The sequence below is a fragment of the Brachypodium distachyon genome, chromosome 3 (genome assembly GCF_000005505.3).
Source record: "Brachypodium distachyon strain Bd21 chromosome 3, Brachypodium_distachyon_v3.0, whole genome shotgun sequence".
NCBI lineage: Eukaryota > Viridiplantae > Streptophyta > Magnoliopsida > Poales > Poaceae > Brachypodium > Brachypodium distachyon.
This window is the reverse complement of record NC_016133.3, coordinates 43854732-43872372: the sequence shown is the minus strand read 5'-3', so window position 1 is coordinate 43872372 and position 17641 is coordinate 43854732. Positions and strand designations below refer to the sequence as shown.

Genomic DNA, 17641 nt, shown 5'->3' with positions numbered 1-17641 from the left:
ACTGAATTGTTACTCATTTTTTCATAGAGGGCTCTCCTCTGATGTACCCCCTGGCCCCTCTGCTGTACAGTGGGAGTGACGTGGGAACATTGACTGACATGGTTTAGTCTTTCGATTAGATATGAATATTTCCTCCATCCGTTGACTTAATTTGAATGCATTTATATACTAAATCATGTCTAGATATATCTAAATTTTGACAAACTTGAGACATCGTTTCTTGAACGAAGTGAGTACAATGATCTTAGTCACGTATTACACTATTGCTAGTACATGGATGCTGCTGAATCATATACATACCTCAACTACACAACACCACATCTCTACACAACACAACACAACACGCATAATTAAGCTAGGCAAGGCATTAAGGCAAGCTAATAGTATCACAATTAGCCTTAAATTAATACGGAATTAATAAGACACACAATTCAGCAGCCACATGGTCCTTCCAAGCGCAGGTAATCATACATGAGCCCCTGAAACGGGCTCTGGCTCCTGGGCTGCTTCAGGTAGACGGTGTTCATCCCTTGCACAAGCCAGGCGCCGCTCACATCGACAGTGAACAGCCAGTACAGGCCATGGATCCCGTGCCGCGCGATCGTGTTGTCGCGCCCGATGAGCCCAGAGCTGAAGTGAGGAGCTCCCCTGTCTTGATCGTTGAACCGGATCTGGAGATTGATCGAGCAAGCGAACAGGGTTTCAATTATCATCGAGATTATCATTGTTCAAGGTCAATTATACTCCAATTGTATTGTTGTCCGTTAGTAAGTTCTGACAGGACCTGCAGTTCGGCAATGGCTGAAGAGGCAAGCGCCACCCTGAACTTGTAGGTGCTGTTTGGTGGGACATTGTCGAGGTCAAACCGGATTTGCCATGTCGTTGGCTGGTATGTGTTCTCATCAGTTCTCCTGCAGCCGAGACAGATCAACACCGACCGGTGTTAGCAGTGCTAGCTGCAGTTCATGATGAAGCTCCGTGCCGCAAACGGTCATATGATATCTGAATGAAATGAAGACAAGAGACACACACCTGGTAACCTGAGCGTAGAACCAGTCGGTGCGATAGTCGCTTTCACCGATTGTGTATACCAGATCACGGTCCGGATACAGTTCTGCGTATCTTTCCCAAAGCCCATACTGCCTGAACCTGCGACAGTCGGAGCAGAACACCGTAGGATGATAAGAAGTGGGGATTACTCAATTGCTACATGTTTTACAAGGTCAGAAGGTAGCCAGCCAGTGTATGTTTCACCTGTCAGGATGATTGATGAACAGTCTGTTGACATAGTTGGGGTTGGGGTCTGGAACATAGAACTCGGCAGCAGATCGATCGGGTATGCCGATCTCCCACATCGTCGGGCCGTCTCTTGGCGGCTCATATACAAGGTCACCCAGGTAGATATCATCACCTGGACAGCAGTACTGGTTATCTCAGGACCATCAAGTTCCAAGCTGCAAGAGGTAAGTTAAGATGCTGACCTGAAGAGATTGTTAGCGTGGCAGAAAATTTGTAGTCCCCTATGAAACCTGGAACCCATGCATAAAGGTTGTAGTTTCCGGTCACGATGTTCCTTATGTAGAAGCTCCCATCTGCATCTGCTCTACACCAGAATTGGTATCCCTATGGCATCACATCATGCAGTATGTGTGAAAATAATAATCCATTATCTAAAATGATGCAGCTCAGCTAGTCGATTAGCAGGTAACTTTATGAGCATGCAGTACCTTGCACTCTCTTTGCCAGGATCCAGCCTCTCCTGGTAGTGCTAAGCCTACATAGGCTGATGTGGCATACAAATCCTCAGCATCTATGTACCTAAATGACAAAACAAAATTTGAAGTTACCATGAACTTTAACCAGTAGTAGTAAATTGGGAAATGCCATTATCAAGTACCTGTCTCTAACCAGCAATCTACCAGAGACACAGCCTCTTTGCTCAGTCTTCTGAAAATCCTCAGAAAGTGCAAAAGAATATGGCCAGCTCTCTTTCTCAATCACCGTCTGATTTCCAACGGTAAAAAAAGAAAGAAAGTGAGTAGAAATTTATTCTCATAGTGTTAACAATACTTTGGAAACAATGTAACTGCAACATAATTGAGAACTGACGGTTAGCTCACTTAATCACGAATGTTCTTTCATTGTGCGAAATAGAGTTGTATTATCCTCATGCACCTATTAATCTAAAATAAAAAATTACCTGAACTTTTGCATCCTCCCATAGCAGACTTGGGTCACTTCCGTCCCAACTTGAGTTAAGGTACAGGAAGACCGGTCCGTGAACCTTTTTCCAGTATTCTCCATTTGTGAACTTGGGCGAAAGGTCATCCCCGGCATAATGAGCGCTAAGGAACATCTGAAACCAGAGGGAAAATAATAACTAGTTTTTAGAAGTAGGTGTGTATCTATCATCAAATAATCTGAAAACAGTTTCGGTCTTTCTGTAGATTCCCAATAATCATAATGGCTAAATTTATTTGCGTCAAAAATTGCCTGAACTTACAGCGAGCATTGTGGGCCCAACATGAGATGTCAAATTCTGCTTGAGAGGTCCTCCGGTCCGAAACTCATCACTCGGTGTGATCTGCCAGAAGCCAATCGGAGGATCGGATGATATCCATCCATGGACATTATTATATTGGTCTTCACACGAGTATTGGTACTTGTCATCGACCTTGACAAACATATCAGTAATGTTCAGATCATTCAGAATGTAGTCAACTTTTTATCTTGAATATAATCGTTTATATCTCTGTCAGCTTACCTCCCCTTTGAGTTCAGGATTAATTGGATCCACAAGGAGGACAGCCTCAGGGTATGCTAATGGCTGGCCCCGGGGAGGCAACCGGTCATCAGGCATTGGCATTATTCTCTGCCTATTGTCAGCCATTGCCATGTAATGGAACCTGCAGTCCACAAGCAAAACATAGTTTCAGTGGGCAGTGAAATCCAGTGAAAGAAATTTGTTAAATTTGAGAACAAACTTGTCTTTCCGAAGCTTGAAGGCCACCCTGGTCTCTCCCAAGCCAAAATCAGGCCACCCTTCCTTATGCTCGTAGATTCCATAGGTGTAGAATCCTGAGCTGCCACGTAGCACGATGAACCTGTACACAAATGCTTGCTGAGCTAAACATGATTTATGTTATATTTCCCCTGGAATTAACTGGTGAGAACAGCTCCAAATTTATGCTTGTGCATCAGTCAGTCACCTCTTATCAATGATCAAGGGAACAGCTTTCCCTTCCAGAGAAGGATCCCATGATCTGGTGAAGGAGACCTCGGCCTGGTTGTCATCATGATATATGATGCGGAATTCTGTGCCTTTGATCCTGCGTGAAAGCGTTCGCTGTCAGATGCATTGGGGATTTCTCTAGCAAGAAAAAATGCTAATCTTAGTGAGGCTTTAATGAAGTCTGAACGGTGAATTATGAGTTCTTACACATCGAATATGCCAGTTCTCTGTCCTGGTGGATTCCAAACAACGTCCCAGTACCTGACAGAACATGCAGCAATATCACTTACTCACCTCTTATGTACTAGCATATATTTGCATGAAAGATAAACAGATTCTTGACAAAATACATCTTTAAAAGTGAGTAACAAACTGTGTACTCGTAATTTCAAAAGGCATCAATGTCTTGTGCCACGTGAAAGGACAAATGGACAAAAAAGTAAGCAACCATAAAAACTATAAATTAAGAGTATAAAAAAATTGGTACCCTCTGTTGTCTTCTTTGTTAAGAATCTCCATGAGATTATCCACACCATTGTACCGCACGCCGGTCACGATCCCGTCGGGGTTGGACAACGTCAGCCCGAAGATGCCATTTTTAATCTCAACCTGCACACATACCAAACGCACAAACATGAATGTCCACATCACACGGATTAATCAAATAGCACTCTTATCCTCAAACAGCGAATAAACACCCCGGAGGCAGATCAGCACTTACGTATCTGTCGGTGACCTTAACCTTGACGACGTCCATGGCATCGGCGGTCGCCGGCGAGGCCACCCGCGGAGTGCACATGCAGCAAGGCACCAGACTCCTGCAGCTCCAAGCAGACCAGGAATTCAGAATGAACCAGCTTTATGCGTGCGTGCGCAGATATATATAGAAACTGGCGGACTGAATAATAACACATGAAGTACAATTAATGGCAGTTGGGCAGTGCGTCCATGGAGATGCATGTCATGTGCAGAAGTAGTGGGAGAAGGAGGAGGAGTAGGAGTAGTACCTACGTTTCGCCATGAGATGAGGTGGTGCCTAGATCGACCAATCAATCAATCAATCAATCAGTTGCTGCCTCCACTGATCCATTCTTGTGCTTGCAGCAGAATGTGGTGTCAAGTGCCGGTGGTGCTTGGATAGACGGACGGGTGGTTAATTACTCCTACTCCTCCCTTGGTTTGGAAAGCAAGCATGCTAGCTTGGAGCCTTGGAGTTGAAGCCAAGGAGGGGGAAGAGGGCGGCAATGGCGCATGCAGCAGTCCGGCCCCTCTTTAATTCTTCTGGCGGTTGGGCGGCAACGCTTGGCAGCCTTGGGAGTTGACAACTGCTGGACGCAGCCGGCAGGAGAGAAGACGATGGGTATATATGCAGAAAGTGACAGTGAGTGGAACCTGCAGCAACAGTCAACAGAACAGATGCATGTCATTGTCAAAGATGCCACTGAGTAAAGAATTATGCAGATTTTGTAAGGGAAAATCAATGTTAGATTGCTTATGTACTCTACATCTTACATTAAAGACACCACAACAGGACAGGTGGGATTAGCTTTTCTCCATATCACATAATTAGGCCTAGTTAGTCTGAACCCGGAAGCATTAGCATGTGGCGATGAACGTACGTAGGGGTGGGTGATGTGGCTAAAGCTTAATTAGATACCACACCAGGCTGGACGACGTGTCACCGTCTGTAGGCAATGGAAATTTGAAAAAAAATGGATGGATACCTCTCACTCACTCACTTTCTCACACCCGTGAGGCCGGACGTGAGTTAACGAGGAAGGCTTTGCATTGGGGAAAGCGTCTGTCTGGCCACTTGTTTCCTCCTAGATATTCCGATTCGCATGCTCAAATCTATAAATGGCCAAAGAGGACTGGGCTGTTGCACGATGCGAAACGAGAGGTAAAGGACGACAAGGAAGAGCTAGCAAGGATCGCCTAGGAAAGCACAGGAGGCGCCATATATCGATCACGGGAGGACAGTGTATTGGTACCTTGGACCTGGAGCCTGCTGTGGAGGACTCCTTTTGCCTTCTTCAGGTTGAAGGAGAGACCGTCGTCTGAAGAAGGCAAAGGAGGTTCCAGAATTAGGATGCCGTTTGGCACTTTGATTGGGCCACGAAACTTAGGATGCCCATGGTTTCAGTGAGTTCAGGCTTCATAACGGAGCCTTTTCTGATTTCTCAATAAAAAACTGTTCAATTTCCTTGCGGGAATTTCAGGATTTCACGTGAATCAATTCAGTTCTTGCAGACAAAGCCGGTCAAAGCCGAGGGCGAGATATTAACCTGGAAGGTTAGGCTGAGCTGAAAAGCATACTTGGCAGGTCTCTCCGTAAAACAGTGCTGCTCGACTAGGCTTTTGCTGCAAAAGAAAATACAAGTCAAAAGATGTGCATTTTAGACACCAACAGAAGAGTCGCAGAAAACGATGAACAGAGTTCTCAGACATGGGCACATGCTACAGCTACAAGCTCAAGAGTTACAAAGTGGTCAACAGACAACAGCCGCCATTGCATGACACTGGACTAGGATACACATTTTACACGGCAGAAAATATGTACAACTTCGAGGAGCAAAAGTTCATCAGTTGCTCACCAAAAAAATTTGGCTGGCGAACATCTACGGCCTGCCTGGGTAACCTATCTAATCTGAAAGAGCCTCCTCCAGCTCAGGATCGTCTGGTCTGACCAATGTGTCGTCGTCCTCCACCTCAGTGTCCAACATCGCCTCTTTCTCTGCAGGAGCGCCGTCGTCGTCTTCCCCGTCCGATCCTCCTAGCCCTTCTTCAGTGTGATTAGGAACTGTGGGCTCACTGATGGCTTTGCCTCCCTCGGTGCCATTGCTCGAGCCTTGCTCGTTTTGAGGGTTAGATTTGGTTATGGTTTTGTGGTCGGTCTTTTCACATATACATGTCGAGGGGTTCTCATGGAACTCCCCCCTTCCAGGCCTGAGCTCCTTGGGCTCTCCCATGAATCCTTTCTGGAACATGTGCACTTTGGAGGAGAATGCATCCCAAGACATGTTTCCTCTGGTCAAGAATAAGGAATAGAGCCTTTTAGCGTTTGGTCGGATCGTTCTCTTATGACCAAGATATCTCCTGCCAAGGGCACCGATATATGATCAGAATTAGGAAAACAATATGACAAAGCAGGGATACGGCAGCAGAAAAAAGGTATACCTTCTCCCAGCCAAAATTTTGGCCATGTTACCATTGTTGTTAGTCACAAAGGCATCACTTCCATCACAGACAATGAAATCAAGTGCAGCCATGCGAGACGAGTATTTAGAGAATGGAGCCAACTCATCTTTGCTTGCTATTGTTTCTTTGGTATGGAGATTGGGGAAGAGTGCTTTCAAGGGTGCTAATGACCTTGCCCCACCATATATCTCTCCAGAAGCAACGTAAATGTGAACATTATTTCTGTAGCCCAGTGCCTTCAACATCAGCCCCACCTCTTCAGGAGTTAGTGGGCATCTACCGTGTCTTCTTTCTTTTTCTGGGATGCTAGCCTGAAACATAAAAATAGCCAGACATTGCATTACACAGTTTAATTGTGGGTTCATGACGATTTAAGTGACTCCTTATACCCTATGATACTACATACATGCAAGGTTTTCCATCTCTTCCGTATCGCACCAAGTTCTCTCTTCTCTTTTTCACCACCGCCGTAATAGCACCCCGAAAAGGCAAGCATGTCAGATTCGAATCTGGCATCACAAAAAAAAAATTTAGAGGGAAAGAAACAATATCAACACCATTAACAATTTAAAAAAGTGAGTACACTGATTGGGGGCAACAATTTGTAGCTTCATACAAGAACACTTTGAGAAGTACTAGAATACTACTAAACTTCAGGCCAAAATCAAATTTGCTGATGGTACCATCGACGCTAGTGGTTCACTATGAAGCAAATGTAGCAATCTAACCTTCACTGTCCCACACAAGAGCATGCTACAGAATACAGTTCCCATTTTATTGACTAGACCAGGCCACTTATTTGCAACATTTGAAACCAAAATTGATATTCATACAATGCCAGCACGCAGAGGATCCTCCTTCCAGGTGTCGCTCTGAAATCACTACAGTACCTGTATTGTACTAGCAGTATGCTGACCACTACAGTACCTGTATTGTACTAGCATGAGTATGCTGACGGAAAGGCTGAACCTATACAGACTTCTCATTTGCAGTTTCAATCACGTGCATTCATTACTACAGACTAGCTTTGTGCCCGTGCTTTGCTACGGAATCGTCAAGAAATTTTTTGACAACTAATAAAGACAACATGATAGTCAGCGTATGAACCAATGTCATAAAGCCTGATGATAGGCTTTGCTGAATTTGAACTCTGACCCAAACTCATGAAGATTGGAGAGGAAAGACAGTAGTAGAGACTATGTAAGGGAGGGTTATGAGTTGATGTTTTAACTCATGGGGTTTATACAATATACTTTCAGGGGTGACAAGAGAAGAGTTAGGAAAAGGTGAATCAACCACCAACTCCAAACTTTATAAGTAGGAAAGATAGTGTTGGCCAGCAACATCTCCATTCACTCCTTTGTGGATCTCCCCTCTAGACTATGCTTAGTTAGGGTGCTCCTGATAAAAAAAACGATATCCTCGTAATAGCAAAAATATTTTCTAAAAAGCTGGCATTATGTTCATCCCAACTAGGGTGAAGCTATCCCTACGCCCTTGTATAAACTCATTCTCAACTCATGTTCCGTGAGATAGAGAAACTATGTTCTTTAGAGTCACAAAAGGTGTACAGTAGCCTAAGAGGTAATATAGCAGTAAGCTTTCTCTCACTTGGCATCAAGAAAAATGCAAGCTGAATCATGAGAACTTGAGCACCTTAAATGAAGAGCAATAAAATACGTGCTCCTCTCCCTCATTCTCCGTATTATCTTTTCACCCATCTCTTCTATTGGGTCAGTAAATCTCAATGCATGGTAGTTTACTCTGCATCTCAGCTTCTGCAGGTCAGAGTCCAACCTGTTTGCTAGCCTATAATCAAATTTTGTTAGTCGAACAACCTGCATCAGGTGAAAGAAGAGAGATAAGCTATCCTAGAATTTTAACTGTGGAAGTCAAATATCTAACATAGTCCCAAAAAGAACTTTCAATGTAGGGGCTTAATGATTAGATAGATTCAGAAAATGCTAACAAAATGAAGTAACCTTTTTCTTTACTTTGATTTCGTAAGTCTATGAACACAAACAGAATAAGTAAATTTGACTTTAGTCAAACAACTTGTCAAAATTCAGTCCAATCATCGCTAGATAATCCGGTGTGTTAGTGCTCCGCATTGGGGAGTTTGAAAACATTCCTCTTTTCATTTTTACAAAGTGTCCAGTAGTTAGAAACTTAGAATGTACAAGGACAATCAACAACCATGCATATGAAATATCTCCATTCTTCAGTTCCTACCATCGAAATGATAACGCAATAGGTTGGTGCAAGTGATAACAGCACGTTAAATAATGTATCAGTATTTCACTAATAAACAATGGTATACTGCATCGACTTACATGTCTCTTAATAAGTGCAGGCAACACACGGTTCAAGTAACATCGCTGAGTACATTTTCGGGGCACACGCATTCTATGAGGAGTCCGCACTTTACCGCCTATCTTTGGAAGCTCTTTCACGATCCTTACATCCTTTGACAGAGATGTGATGAACCAGTCAACGTCAAAAATTTCAGCAAAATCGCTGCAGAACGCAGAGAAATTGTATTAAATACAAACCAAATGCATTTCAGTCTCCTTAGAAACAAGTGCAGACTTTCGAATGCTAGTTCAGAATTGATCGGTACTCATAATAAACCTTGCATCTTTCCAGAAGGAGGTCTGATCCAGTTTGGGAACGACAAGTGTCGCATTTAAAATGCGTGCAGCAACAACAGCATCAATTATCTGAAAAGCAGCATGCATTAATTAGGCTAATGGACATATCTTTCCTACAGTTTCCAAAAAAAAGACATAATATGAAACCAGAAAACACAAATACTACTACAGAGTTAGCTGTGATGCATAACGAACCACTCCTAATGTTACTCTTTCAAAGCAAAATTAAGGAGACCTCAATCCTGAAGGTCCACATCCTCACACATTACTCGGCAAGTGCCTCATTGTTCCAAAAATTAGCCTAGACTGCTAGTAATGATTTGAAACAGCACAGATGATTCAAGCTCTAACTTATGTTTTATGTAAAATAAACAGAACTCAGAAGAAGATGTATCATGTTTGTACATTTTTTCTGAACTTGTGGGGAACTGGCTACCTACATAGATCTGGGCTCAGAAAATGGAAGAAAGTTGGTAGAGGCGCAGGGCGTATCATACATGTTTATCATTATCAATCAGTTAACTTTATGCATCTGTAGCCCTACATAGATATGGGCTCACTTCTAATACTGACCAGTAATTGGTTTGGCCACTTAGTAACATATGTTCCATTGATTGTTTGACTTAAAATCAGGTTATCTAGTACTAATATAATGGAAAATCTCCCTTTGTATTCCGGAACAGAATCTAGTGAGTGACAGTCTTATCTCAAACTCAAGCTCTAGAGGATTCAGACTAACTGCTCAAATGTTTTGACCTATCCCTCTACAGGCATCAAATATTTTTAGCATTGGCAGTTGCGCATTTCTTACCCCTGTTCTCTGTTGATTGAGGCCTCCACTTGTAACAATCATCAAATAACGGTCTGGCTGTGTTACATTACTCGAATCTGCACGTTTTAAAAGATGACTACTCCAGTTAAGAACACAATTGACCCTGCACAGCAAAGAAAAGGCACCACTACCACCAAAACCAATTTAAGAATACAGAACACACATTCTAAAATTGTAGAGCAATTCTAGCATCTGGTGTACATGTGTGACTACACTGAATGTTTGTTAATCAACTCTTGATGGGAAAAATATATGCGCACCAGGGAACTTGCTACTTGAGTTGCTGCACCCATAGAATTTGCTGGCAAGCTTCGAACCCCATAGGTCATCTGCCGCAGTCCATCCACCTCCCTGCAGTTTGAGAAATTGTGAGTTGTGGCTAACTAAAAGAGGAAAGAACAAAATCATTTAACAAAAGGGGAAAAGGTCTGCACTCAAAAATTTATTGCAGTGGCACTAGAACAAGCTAGACATACACTGGAGCATGCAAATCTAAGTATATAGCACTTTCTGAAATGAAGCAGAAACGGAGTTCAACCCAGTAGCTTACTACGTACCAACTAATTTACTTAAACATGGTGCACGAAATGGAGCATATATCACTTGTATCAGACGATTAAAGTAGCAACCACACAAACTTATGGATTGTCTACTAAGAGAGGAAGCAATGCGGCGTAGTTGATTCACTGTCCCACGCAAACAGAAGCGAACAATCGTGTACCCAACTGATTTTCGTGAACAAAGTGACAAACAAGCGCGCTTAATCTAGCGGGAGAAGCAAAACCACACACTTACCGGAACGCTTTTGGAAATCTCGCGGCGCTCGGGCTCCACCGCTAGGCTGCCGCCGCCACCGGAGCTGTTGAGCTGCGCCGAGCGCGAGGGGCAACACGAGTTAGATCGGGAGACGAGAAGGGCGAGCAGAGGAGGGGCACCGGTGCGATATATACCAGGGGGCGGCGGCGGGAGGAGGCGAGGGCCGGGTGGTCGGAGAGCGGTGGCGGGGCAACGCCGAGCAGCGCGACGGCGGCGACGAGGAAGAGCAGCAGGAGCGCCGCCGCCGCCGCCGGCAGAGCGGCGCGGCGCGGGCACGGGCACGCGCAAGGGTTCCGGTGGTGTTGGTGTGCGTGGCCGCCGACCCGCCGCCGCGGCAGGACCATCTCCGGAAGGATCCTCAGGACAGGACGAGAGCGCCGCGGCGACGAAGGCGGCGGCGGCGGCGGGGGAGTGGCCGCGCCGACATGGGAGACAGAGGGAGCCCTTCGGATCAGTAATACTAGCAGCGTGGTTTGAACTTTCGAGACGGTGTATACAATACAGAGAGCGTGTGCTACGGTGCATCGCAGTTTAATTTTGGTCCTTGTTACGGTGCCACTTGGTGTCGGTGGATTACCGTGCGACAGAAACAACAACAAAAGAGTTGGAAGAATCCTTTTGTGAATTCAAAAGGTTTATTTAACATTTTGATCAAAAAAATTTGAAAGAATTTTGGTTGCAGATTTGAATTTTGGGTGAGGCTCTCCTTCGGTCCGCTCTCGAAGACATCAAAGGGTGGAAAAAAAACATTCTTCAAAATCACAATCATGACAGACAACTGTGTTTTTTGTTTGCTCCGGTTTATTTTACGATCATTGCGTATCTCTCCTGTTGCGTCCTATAGTGATCTCTCTTTTAAATCTCACCATCCACCGCTACGTGTCATGTTTTAGTACAAGTTTGTACTAAAACAACGACAAGTATTTAGAAACGGAGGGAGTAGAAAATAAAAGACTTGCGATATACAGCTGCATAATGACAAGTATTTAGTGCAAACTTGTACTAAAACAACGACAAGTATTTAGAAACGGAAGGAATAGGTGAGAAGAACCTTTTTTTGTTGAACTAAGTAATACCCATGCGACCCATGTCTGTGTTTTATAGTAGAGGTGTATCCGGGAAAAAAATTGTGAGAAATTTTCAAAATAATTCAAAAACAAGTACAGTAGATGGTTCATACTCAAAGCATGCGATGCGATTCTTACTGGTGGTAGGTAGTCCATACGCAACTTCAATTCACTCGTCCAAATATATACGAACGACACACAGCAGTAGTACGTGGTAACGTGGAGCAGTGATTCTTTTTTTCTTTAGGGGACGTGGAGCAGTGATCTTCATGCTTGCATCGCAGCCGGCCGATCGATGCATTACGCAGATGGACGGCCCATCACGCTGAACTGGGCCGCATTGAAACAGCGCACTGTCGAGCCCAAATTCACTACAGGCAAACCATTCTGTACAAAGCTCTGAAGTGAATGAATGTGAAAAGCTCTCAAAGACCTGATGCATTCGACTTCTGGCAAACCATTTTGTACCATAAGTATGAAACATTACGATTTGTGAAACGCAAGCATATAATCGGACAGTTAATCAATTGACTCTGAGATTTGATATTGCCAATCCCGACATAACTATTCAGTTCGCTTGTACTTCATCACATAATGCAACATCTGGCAACCAACTTCCATTCCATGGATATACAGGAATTCGAAGAAACAGTGATCAGAAATTGACATTTTCTCCAGCAACCAAAAACGAAAAGCTAGTAAAAGATCTGAAGACATAGGAAAAATTTTGTAATCTCATTTGCACAATATTCTTTTCAACCGAAGCTAGATCACACAATCATCCTGGACTTCAGCCATGATGATTACTGAAGTATCATCATCTTACTATTGCCCCAGTGTTACTACTAACCAGGTCATCACATCACTCCCTCGTTACAGAATACATAATGGCAAGGCGAAGCTCTACAACACCAGTTATATGCACAAGAAACAAGTCTGCACGAGGGAGAAAGGAAAGGTTAGTTAGAACAGGTAACATTGGAAATCTTTTACTCATAGCAAAGATAAGTATTTCATACCCATACACATAAAGTGGAGGAAATAGATCAACAAGCTTCATTTTCTCTGCAAGTAGGGCTTGACAGATTCTAAAACAACCTGACCATCAAAGAATTTCTCAATGTTCAGATCGAATCTAAAATTAGAAACCAAAACTCAACATTTACAATGAACAATAAAAGGCTGCAGGCACTTACCCTCCCGTCGTAAGATAAAGAAGCAAACAAGGATGGGTCATGGGAGCTCCACGCAATACCTACAATTTTAATTAGCTCTGTGATTCCTTCTCAGAATTCTAGTGTATACACAAGTAGGGAGGTTCAACGGTACCGTAGATGCTATCTTCGTAGTCAGTATACGAGTTCAATAATGGTTCTTCTTGCCTATTGGATGAACCAGAAGGGCTGGAAAACAAGATTGGTGGCTTCAATATTACAACTTCAAACAAATAATCAAACAACAAAAGTTGTGAGTAGTAGAAAACCTTTCATGTCCAGAGTCATCAGTACCAACTCTTGCCAACCATAAATTGACAGCTGAATCCGTTCCAGCACTCTACAGAAGTTTCGGTACAGTCAGTACACAGTAAAAACATATATATATATTACACAGAACATTTGCACAAGTGTTCTGTCGCGCACACAAAGCTCGCGCACAAGCAAGGAAGGGAGGGGAGAGAGAGACCAGAATCAGCTCATCATACTCGGGGTTGTGCCGAACAGCCCAAGTCCTGTGAAAACCATTACAGTGAGGTCAATTAACTTGATGTTGCTGGATTAAGAAGCCGAAAAAGCAAACTGCTACAGCCACATAGACTAAATGACGATTCAACTGCATCATCTCATATGGCCTGTACATTGCTAGATCAATAGAAAGTAAAAACCACGTTGAGATGGGATGAAAATGCGTTCATTCAAAGGCATCGAGCATTAAGCAGCATACATTCACATCACATATGAACAGAATATGATGCATGCTTACAATAGCAATGAACGTATTCTGGTTTGAGTTTATTACAAGATACATCAACATACCAATGTGAATGTCCAGGGAGATCCTTCAAAGGATACTTAGGCATTCTGAGATCCCACAAGCGAATTCCCAATTCGTCTTCTGCCGTTGCCTGCAACGCACAAGGTATTCAGCATAAATAAGAGCTGAATAAAAGAATTAGCAACAATGAAACAACTACCAGGCTATTACTGTTACTCCAACATGGAAACAAGTGTTGGACTCAGCAAAATCTACAAAAATATGATGTGGAGACTCAACTAGAGTAACTACGTTACTTATTACTGGTGCAAGAAAAATAAACTCTGCAAAGTCCTTACTGAAAATAAACATAGATAAAGGAAGGAATAACACCTTTTCAGTGTTAAATGCACAAATGCGACTCATGATAGTTATGATAGAAGAAAGGTAATCATTTCTATCTGAAGAAAAACATGACTCACAATTATGTTTTGCTTCTTGGGGTTATAATCCACATCCCGAATATGCACATGCTCAATCGAATTTGATCTCCTGAGAATAATGATTTCACATATGAAGATATAAATACAGCATTTCAAAATCTAAATACAGGTAAAATCTCAGGAAATCTAATAAGGTAAAGATTATCAAATTACTAACTTCATAGAACGGAGATCCCAGAAGTGGACTGATGAATCAGTTACGGCAGCAACTGAGTTGTGATTGTGTGGATCCCAAGCTCCGCCGCGTAAATTGGGAAGCATGTCAGCAGATCCCTGCGATATCACCTGTAACATTGAAGTCAAGTAAGGACCATGATTGAGTACCTAAACTGATGCTACTAGCAATATTGATCTTCACTATATTTTTTGGGAGGAATCGATCTTTCATTTTTTATAATGCTCATAAACTATGAATCCATTATGTAAATTTGTTGAATTAACCTCGGTGAACAGAAGGATGATGGGCATACCTTGGCTGATTTATTTGATGGGTCTATGTTCCAGAGAGAAATATTTTTGTCATCGATGCTAATTAGCTTATCATGCTTCCCTAGTGGCCACCAGAGAACACTGCAAAAATAAACTAGTTTAATGAAGGATTATACACATAAGGAAACATTGCCTGCCTACGGATCCTCCACAAAATATTAAGACATGCAGATCTAATAAAGATTACATGCATAAACATGACAAACTTATAAGACCACAAACCTTTTTAAAACTTTGGTCCACGTATAATAAAAACACTATAGTGTGTTGTGAAACAAGTGAGGTATGCTATGCAAAATCGACATGTTCAATTCACATGCACCCCTCTTAGTTAAAATAAACCCTGTCATGTCTAAATATTATCATTGCCACAACCGTAATTAGAGCTTTGCACTTGCAGTTTATCATTTCTGTCACTCTTCAAAACAGAAACCCCTAGTAGGCATTCGCAAATGAGCACCACATGGCTCAGAAAATTAAACAGTAAATGTGTTCTGCAGCTATACTCTGGTTGCATCTATGATCTATGTCTAAAAATTTAACGAGCACAAATATGTCTAGTACGGCAATAAGATTGAGCAGCTCTAAAGCAGTTTAAAACTTCAAGACAAACAAGAGCTCACCATCTTATCTTGGACGAGTGCTCATCGAGCGTGAAGAGCTGCTCGAGCTGTGGCGAGTTTGACTGCCCGTACAGCTCGGGGATCTTCCAGACAGACGCGCCATAGCCCTCGCCTGCCATTCACACCATAACACATGTGCACGCCTCAGAATCACCTCCCGAAATGCTCAATGTGCGCATCCACCACAAAAAAAGCAGGAGAATTCGGTCGGGAAGGAATGGAGCTTCAATTCTGTGCCGTGGTAGTACCAGACGTGTAGACGGTGGAGAAGAGCCTGTGGTCGAAGGGGCAGGACTTGAGGTCCCAGATCTCGCTAGGGTGGTAGAACAGCCCGTCGCACACGAGCTCACCCTCCCCGGGCAGCAGCCGGATCAGGTGCACCTACTTGTTGGACACGAAGGATCAATCGATCAGCCACCCGAGATCCAATCACACACAACACCCGAATAAACCACCCCCCGAATCGCCGGCGCGGCGGAGGCCATGGACGGGACTAGAGCGCACCTCGTTCTCCTCCTTGAGGCTGAGGGTCCCGGCGAGGAAGGTGGTGGACCCGGCGTCCGCGCGCACGTCGGCGATGCATCGCGCCTGGGAGAGGGAAAAGTTAGAAGAAGGCGAGGATACGGACGGAAAGGGGCAGCTACCGGAGCGTGTTCTAGAAGCTTCGAGAAGACGGGGGTGTGCTTGCCTGGTACTTGAGGCCGCCGTAGACGATGCCGCCGGATCCGCCCTGCATTCTCCTCTCGCTCCCGCCGGCGCGGCGAGATCGCTGCTGAATGGGGGATACCGCGGGTACTCACAAGTCGCCTTCCGAAGTCCTTAACGAGATGAAAGTCCGCTTTGACGTGCAGGAAGCGTATTTCAGGTAACATGTGTCCTTTCACCTATTGTGTAGTAATGGTACGTTTGGTTTCTAGCCAATGCCAGTCTTACCAAAAAATTGGCTCGCCCGTCGTATTAGGCCGCCGTTTGGATCTCCTGCGACAATTTGGTGAGCCAATTCTCGCCCGACCATGCCTGTGCTATTTTCGCCAACTTGCGGGCGAGTTCAGGACGCTGAAATCCTCCGCCAAATAATTGGCAGCCCGCTTTCTCCTCTCGCTAATTCCTCGTCTCTGCTGTCTTTCCCATTTCTCTTCTCTTCAATGGCGGAGGCCGGAGGCAGTCAACGGATTGGGGAGTCGGGGGTGATGGATAAGCACAAAAACGAAATCAGATGAACTCCAGAAACAAGCTGCTGCCATCAGCTTGTCCAGCTGCGCACATTACGGCCAGCGGAGGCGATGCAGTGGCCGGCGGCGACATTATAGTTAATGTCGCTGCAGGTTCCGAAACTCAAAATCGATTGACTGGAACTGTAGATTATGTGTCTTTGAGCTCAGATGCCTAAGGAATTTGTTTATACCTCCTCGGAAACAAAGAAATAGATGTTGTGGGCGTTGGCCGGAGTTGGAGAAGAACTCGAAATAACTACAATGTGATCGATGGGACTCTAAATTGATAGACGTGTACTGCTCCTAGTCGTCTAGAGATGCTCCAGTGCGAGGGAATTTGGTGCGGGTTGTGAATGCTTAAGTGCTCTTAGTCGATTGAGGTGCACAGGAAGCCATGCTTTTTTTTCTGCTCGTTCACGAACTAGAAGTTTGCAGAAACCATTCTTCGATGAATAGTTCAAGAGATGTAGATTTGCTTGGCCAGATTGTAAGGTAAATGATTTCAACCAAATAGAGCTCTAATCATTTTGCAAAAAATTGGTACTATACTATGACTGCAAACCAAACAAACACAGCTTACCAATTTTTTTATCATGCCTTTGTTTTGGTCATGTCAATTTTTTGGCAGGGCAATTTGGGGATAAATCCAAACATACCTTAAATTTGTCAAGAACACGTATTTGAGGTGTTCTTTTTTCTTTGACTACTTTTTTTTTGGGAACAAGAGAGTTTGATTGTAGCTATAAATATAGTTATTATAACTCTGACATCTCGTTTGTCAACCATCATTTGGACTTAGAATTCAGCAATTCATTTTGAATTTCAGAAACCAACTTGTTTGTTGGCACGGAATTGCCACATGAATTCAATCTCAAATTCCACAGAATCACAATACAACTAACCCCAACTTCTCTCTAAAAGACATCATTTATCTGGAATTGTCTCTCACTCTACAAATCCATGTGGCAGACAAAATGATTTTTAAACCTGAAATTCAAATTCAACCAAATAAAATCCTAACAAAAATTGGATTTCATTTCATTTG

At 43.6% G+C, this 17641-nt stretch overlaps 3 protein-coding genes across 3 annotated transcripts; all 3 read right to left on the bottom strand.

The window, feature by feature from the left end:
- Positions 1 to 186: 186 nt before the first annotated feature.
- On the bottom strand, positions 187 to 4624 carry LOC100833182 (probable rhamnogalacturonate lyase B). The gene is made up of 16 exons (XM_024461923.1): positions 4240 to 4624; positions 3954 to 4050; positions 3720 to 3841; positions 3440 to 3493; positions 3210 to 3329; positions 2985 to 3104; positions 2765 to 2906; positions 2504 to 2674; positions 2201 to 2356; positions 1898 to 2004; positions 1728 to 1818; positions 1482 to 1623; positions 1255 to 1411; positions 1033 to 1149; positions 785 to 911; positions 187 to 671 (listed from the first exon to the last, which is right to left on the bottom strand). Exons 1-16 carry the CDS (start codon positions 4251 to 4253, stop codon positions 432 to 434), a joined length of 1977 nt encoding a protein of 658 aa, XP_024317691.1. The 5' UTR covers positions 4254 to 4624; the 3' UTR covers positions 187 to 431.
- A 1017-nt stretch (positions 4625 to 5641) lies between these two features.
- Positions 5642 to 11209, bottom strand: LOC100832871 (O-fucosyltransferase 6). Its single transcript, XM_010237092.3, has 10 exons — positions 10864 to 11209; positions 10709 to 10780; positions 10174 to 10264; positions 9893 to 9969; positions 9062 to 9150; positions 8764 to 8947; positions 8087 to 8268; positions 6837 to 6939; positions 6410 to 6741; positions 5642 to 6328 (listed from the first exon to the last, which is right to left on the bottom strand). Exons 1-10 carry the CDS (start codon positions 11071 to 11073, stop codon positions 5875 to 5877), a joined length of 1794 nt encoding a protein of 597 aa, XP_010235394.2. The 5' UTR covers positions 11074 to 11209; the 3' UTR covers positions 5642 to 5874.
- A 1106-nt stretch (positions 11210 to 12315) lies between these two features.
- Positions 12316 to 16201, bottom strand: LOC100845714 (WD repeat-containing protein DWA2). The gene is made up of 14 exons (XM_003574862.4): positions 16071 to 16201; positions 15887 to 15970; positions 15631 to 15763; positions 15383 to 15494; positions 14741 to 14840; positions 14428 to 14555; positions 14250 to 14319; positions 13830 to 13918; positions 13480 to 13525; positions 13280 to 13350; positions 13126 to 13199; positions 12993 to 13051; positions 12816 to 12894; positions 12316 to 12732 (listed from the first exon to the last, which is right to left on the bottom strand). Exons 1-13 carry the CDS (start codon positions 16116 to 16118, stop codon positions 12853 to 12855), a joined length of 1056 nt encoding a protein of 351 aa, XP_003574910.1. The 5' UTR covers positions 16119 to 16201; the 3' UTR covers positions 12316 to 12732; positions 12816 to 12852.
- Between the last annotated feature and the right edge of the window lie 1440 nt (positions 16202 to 17641).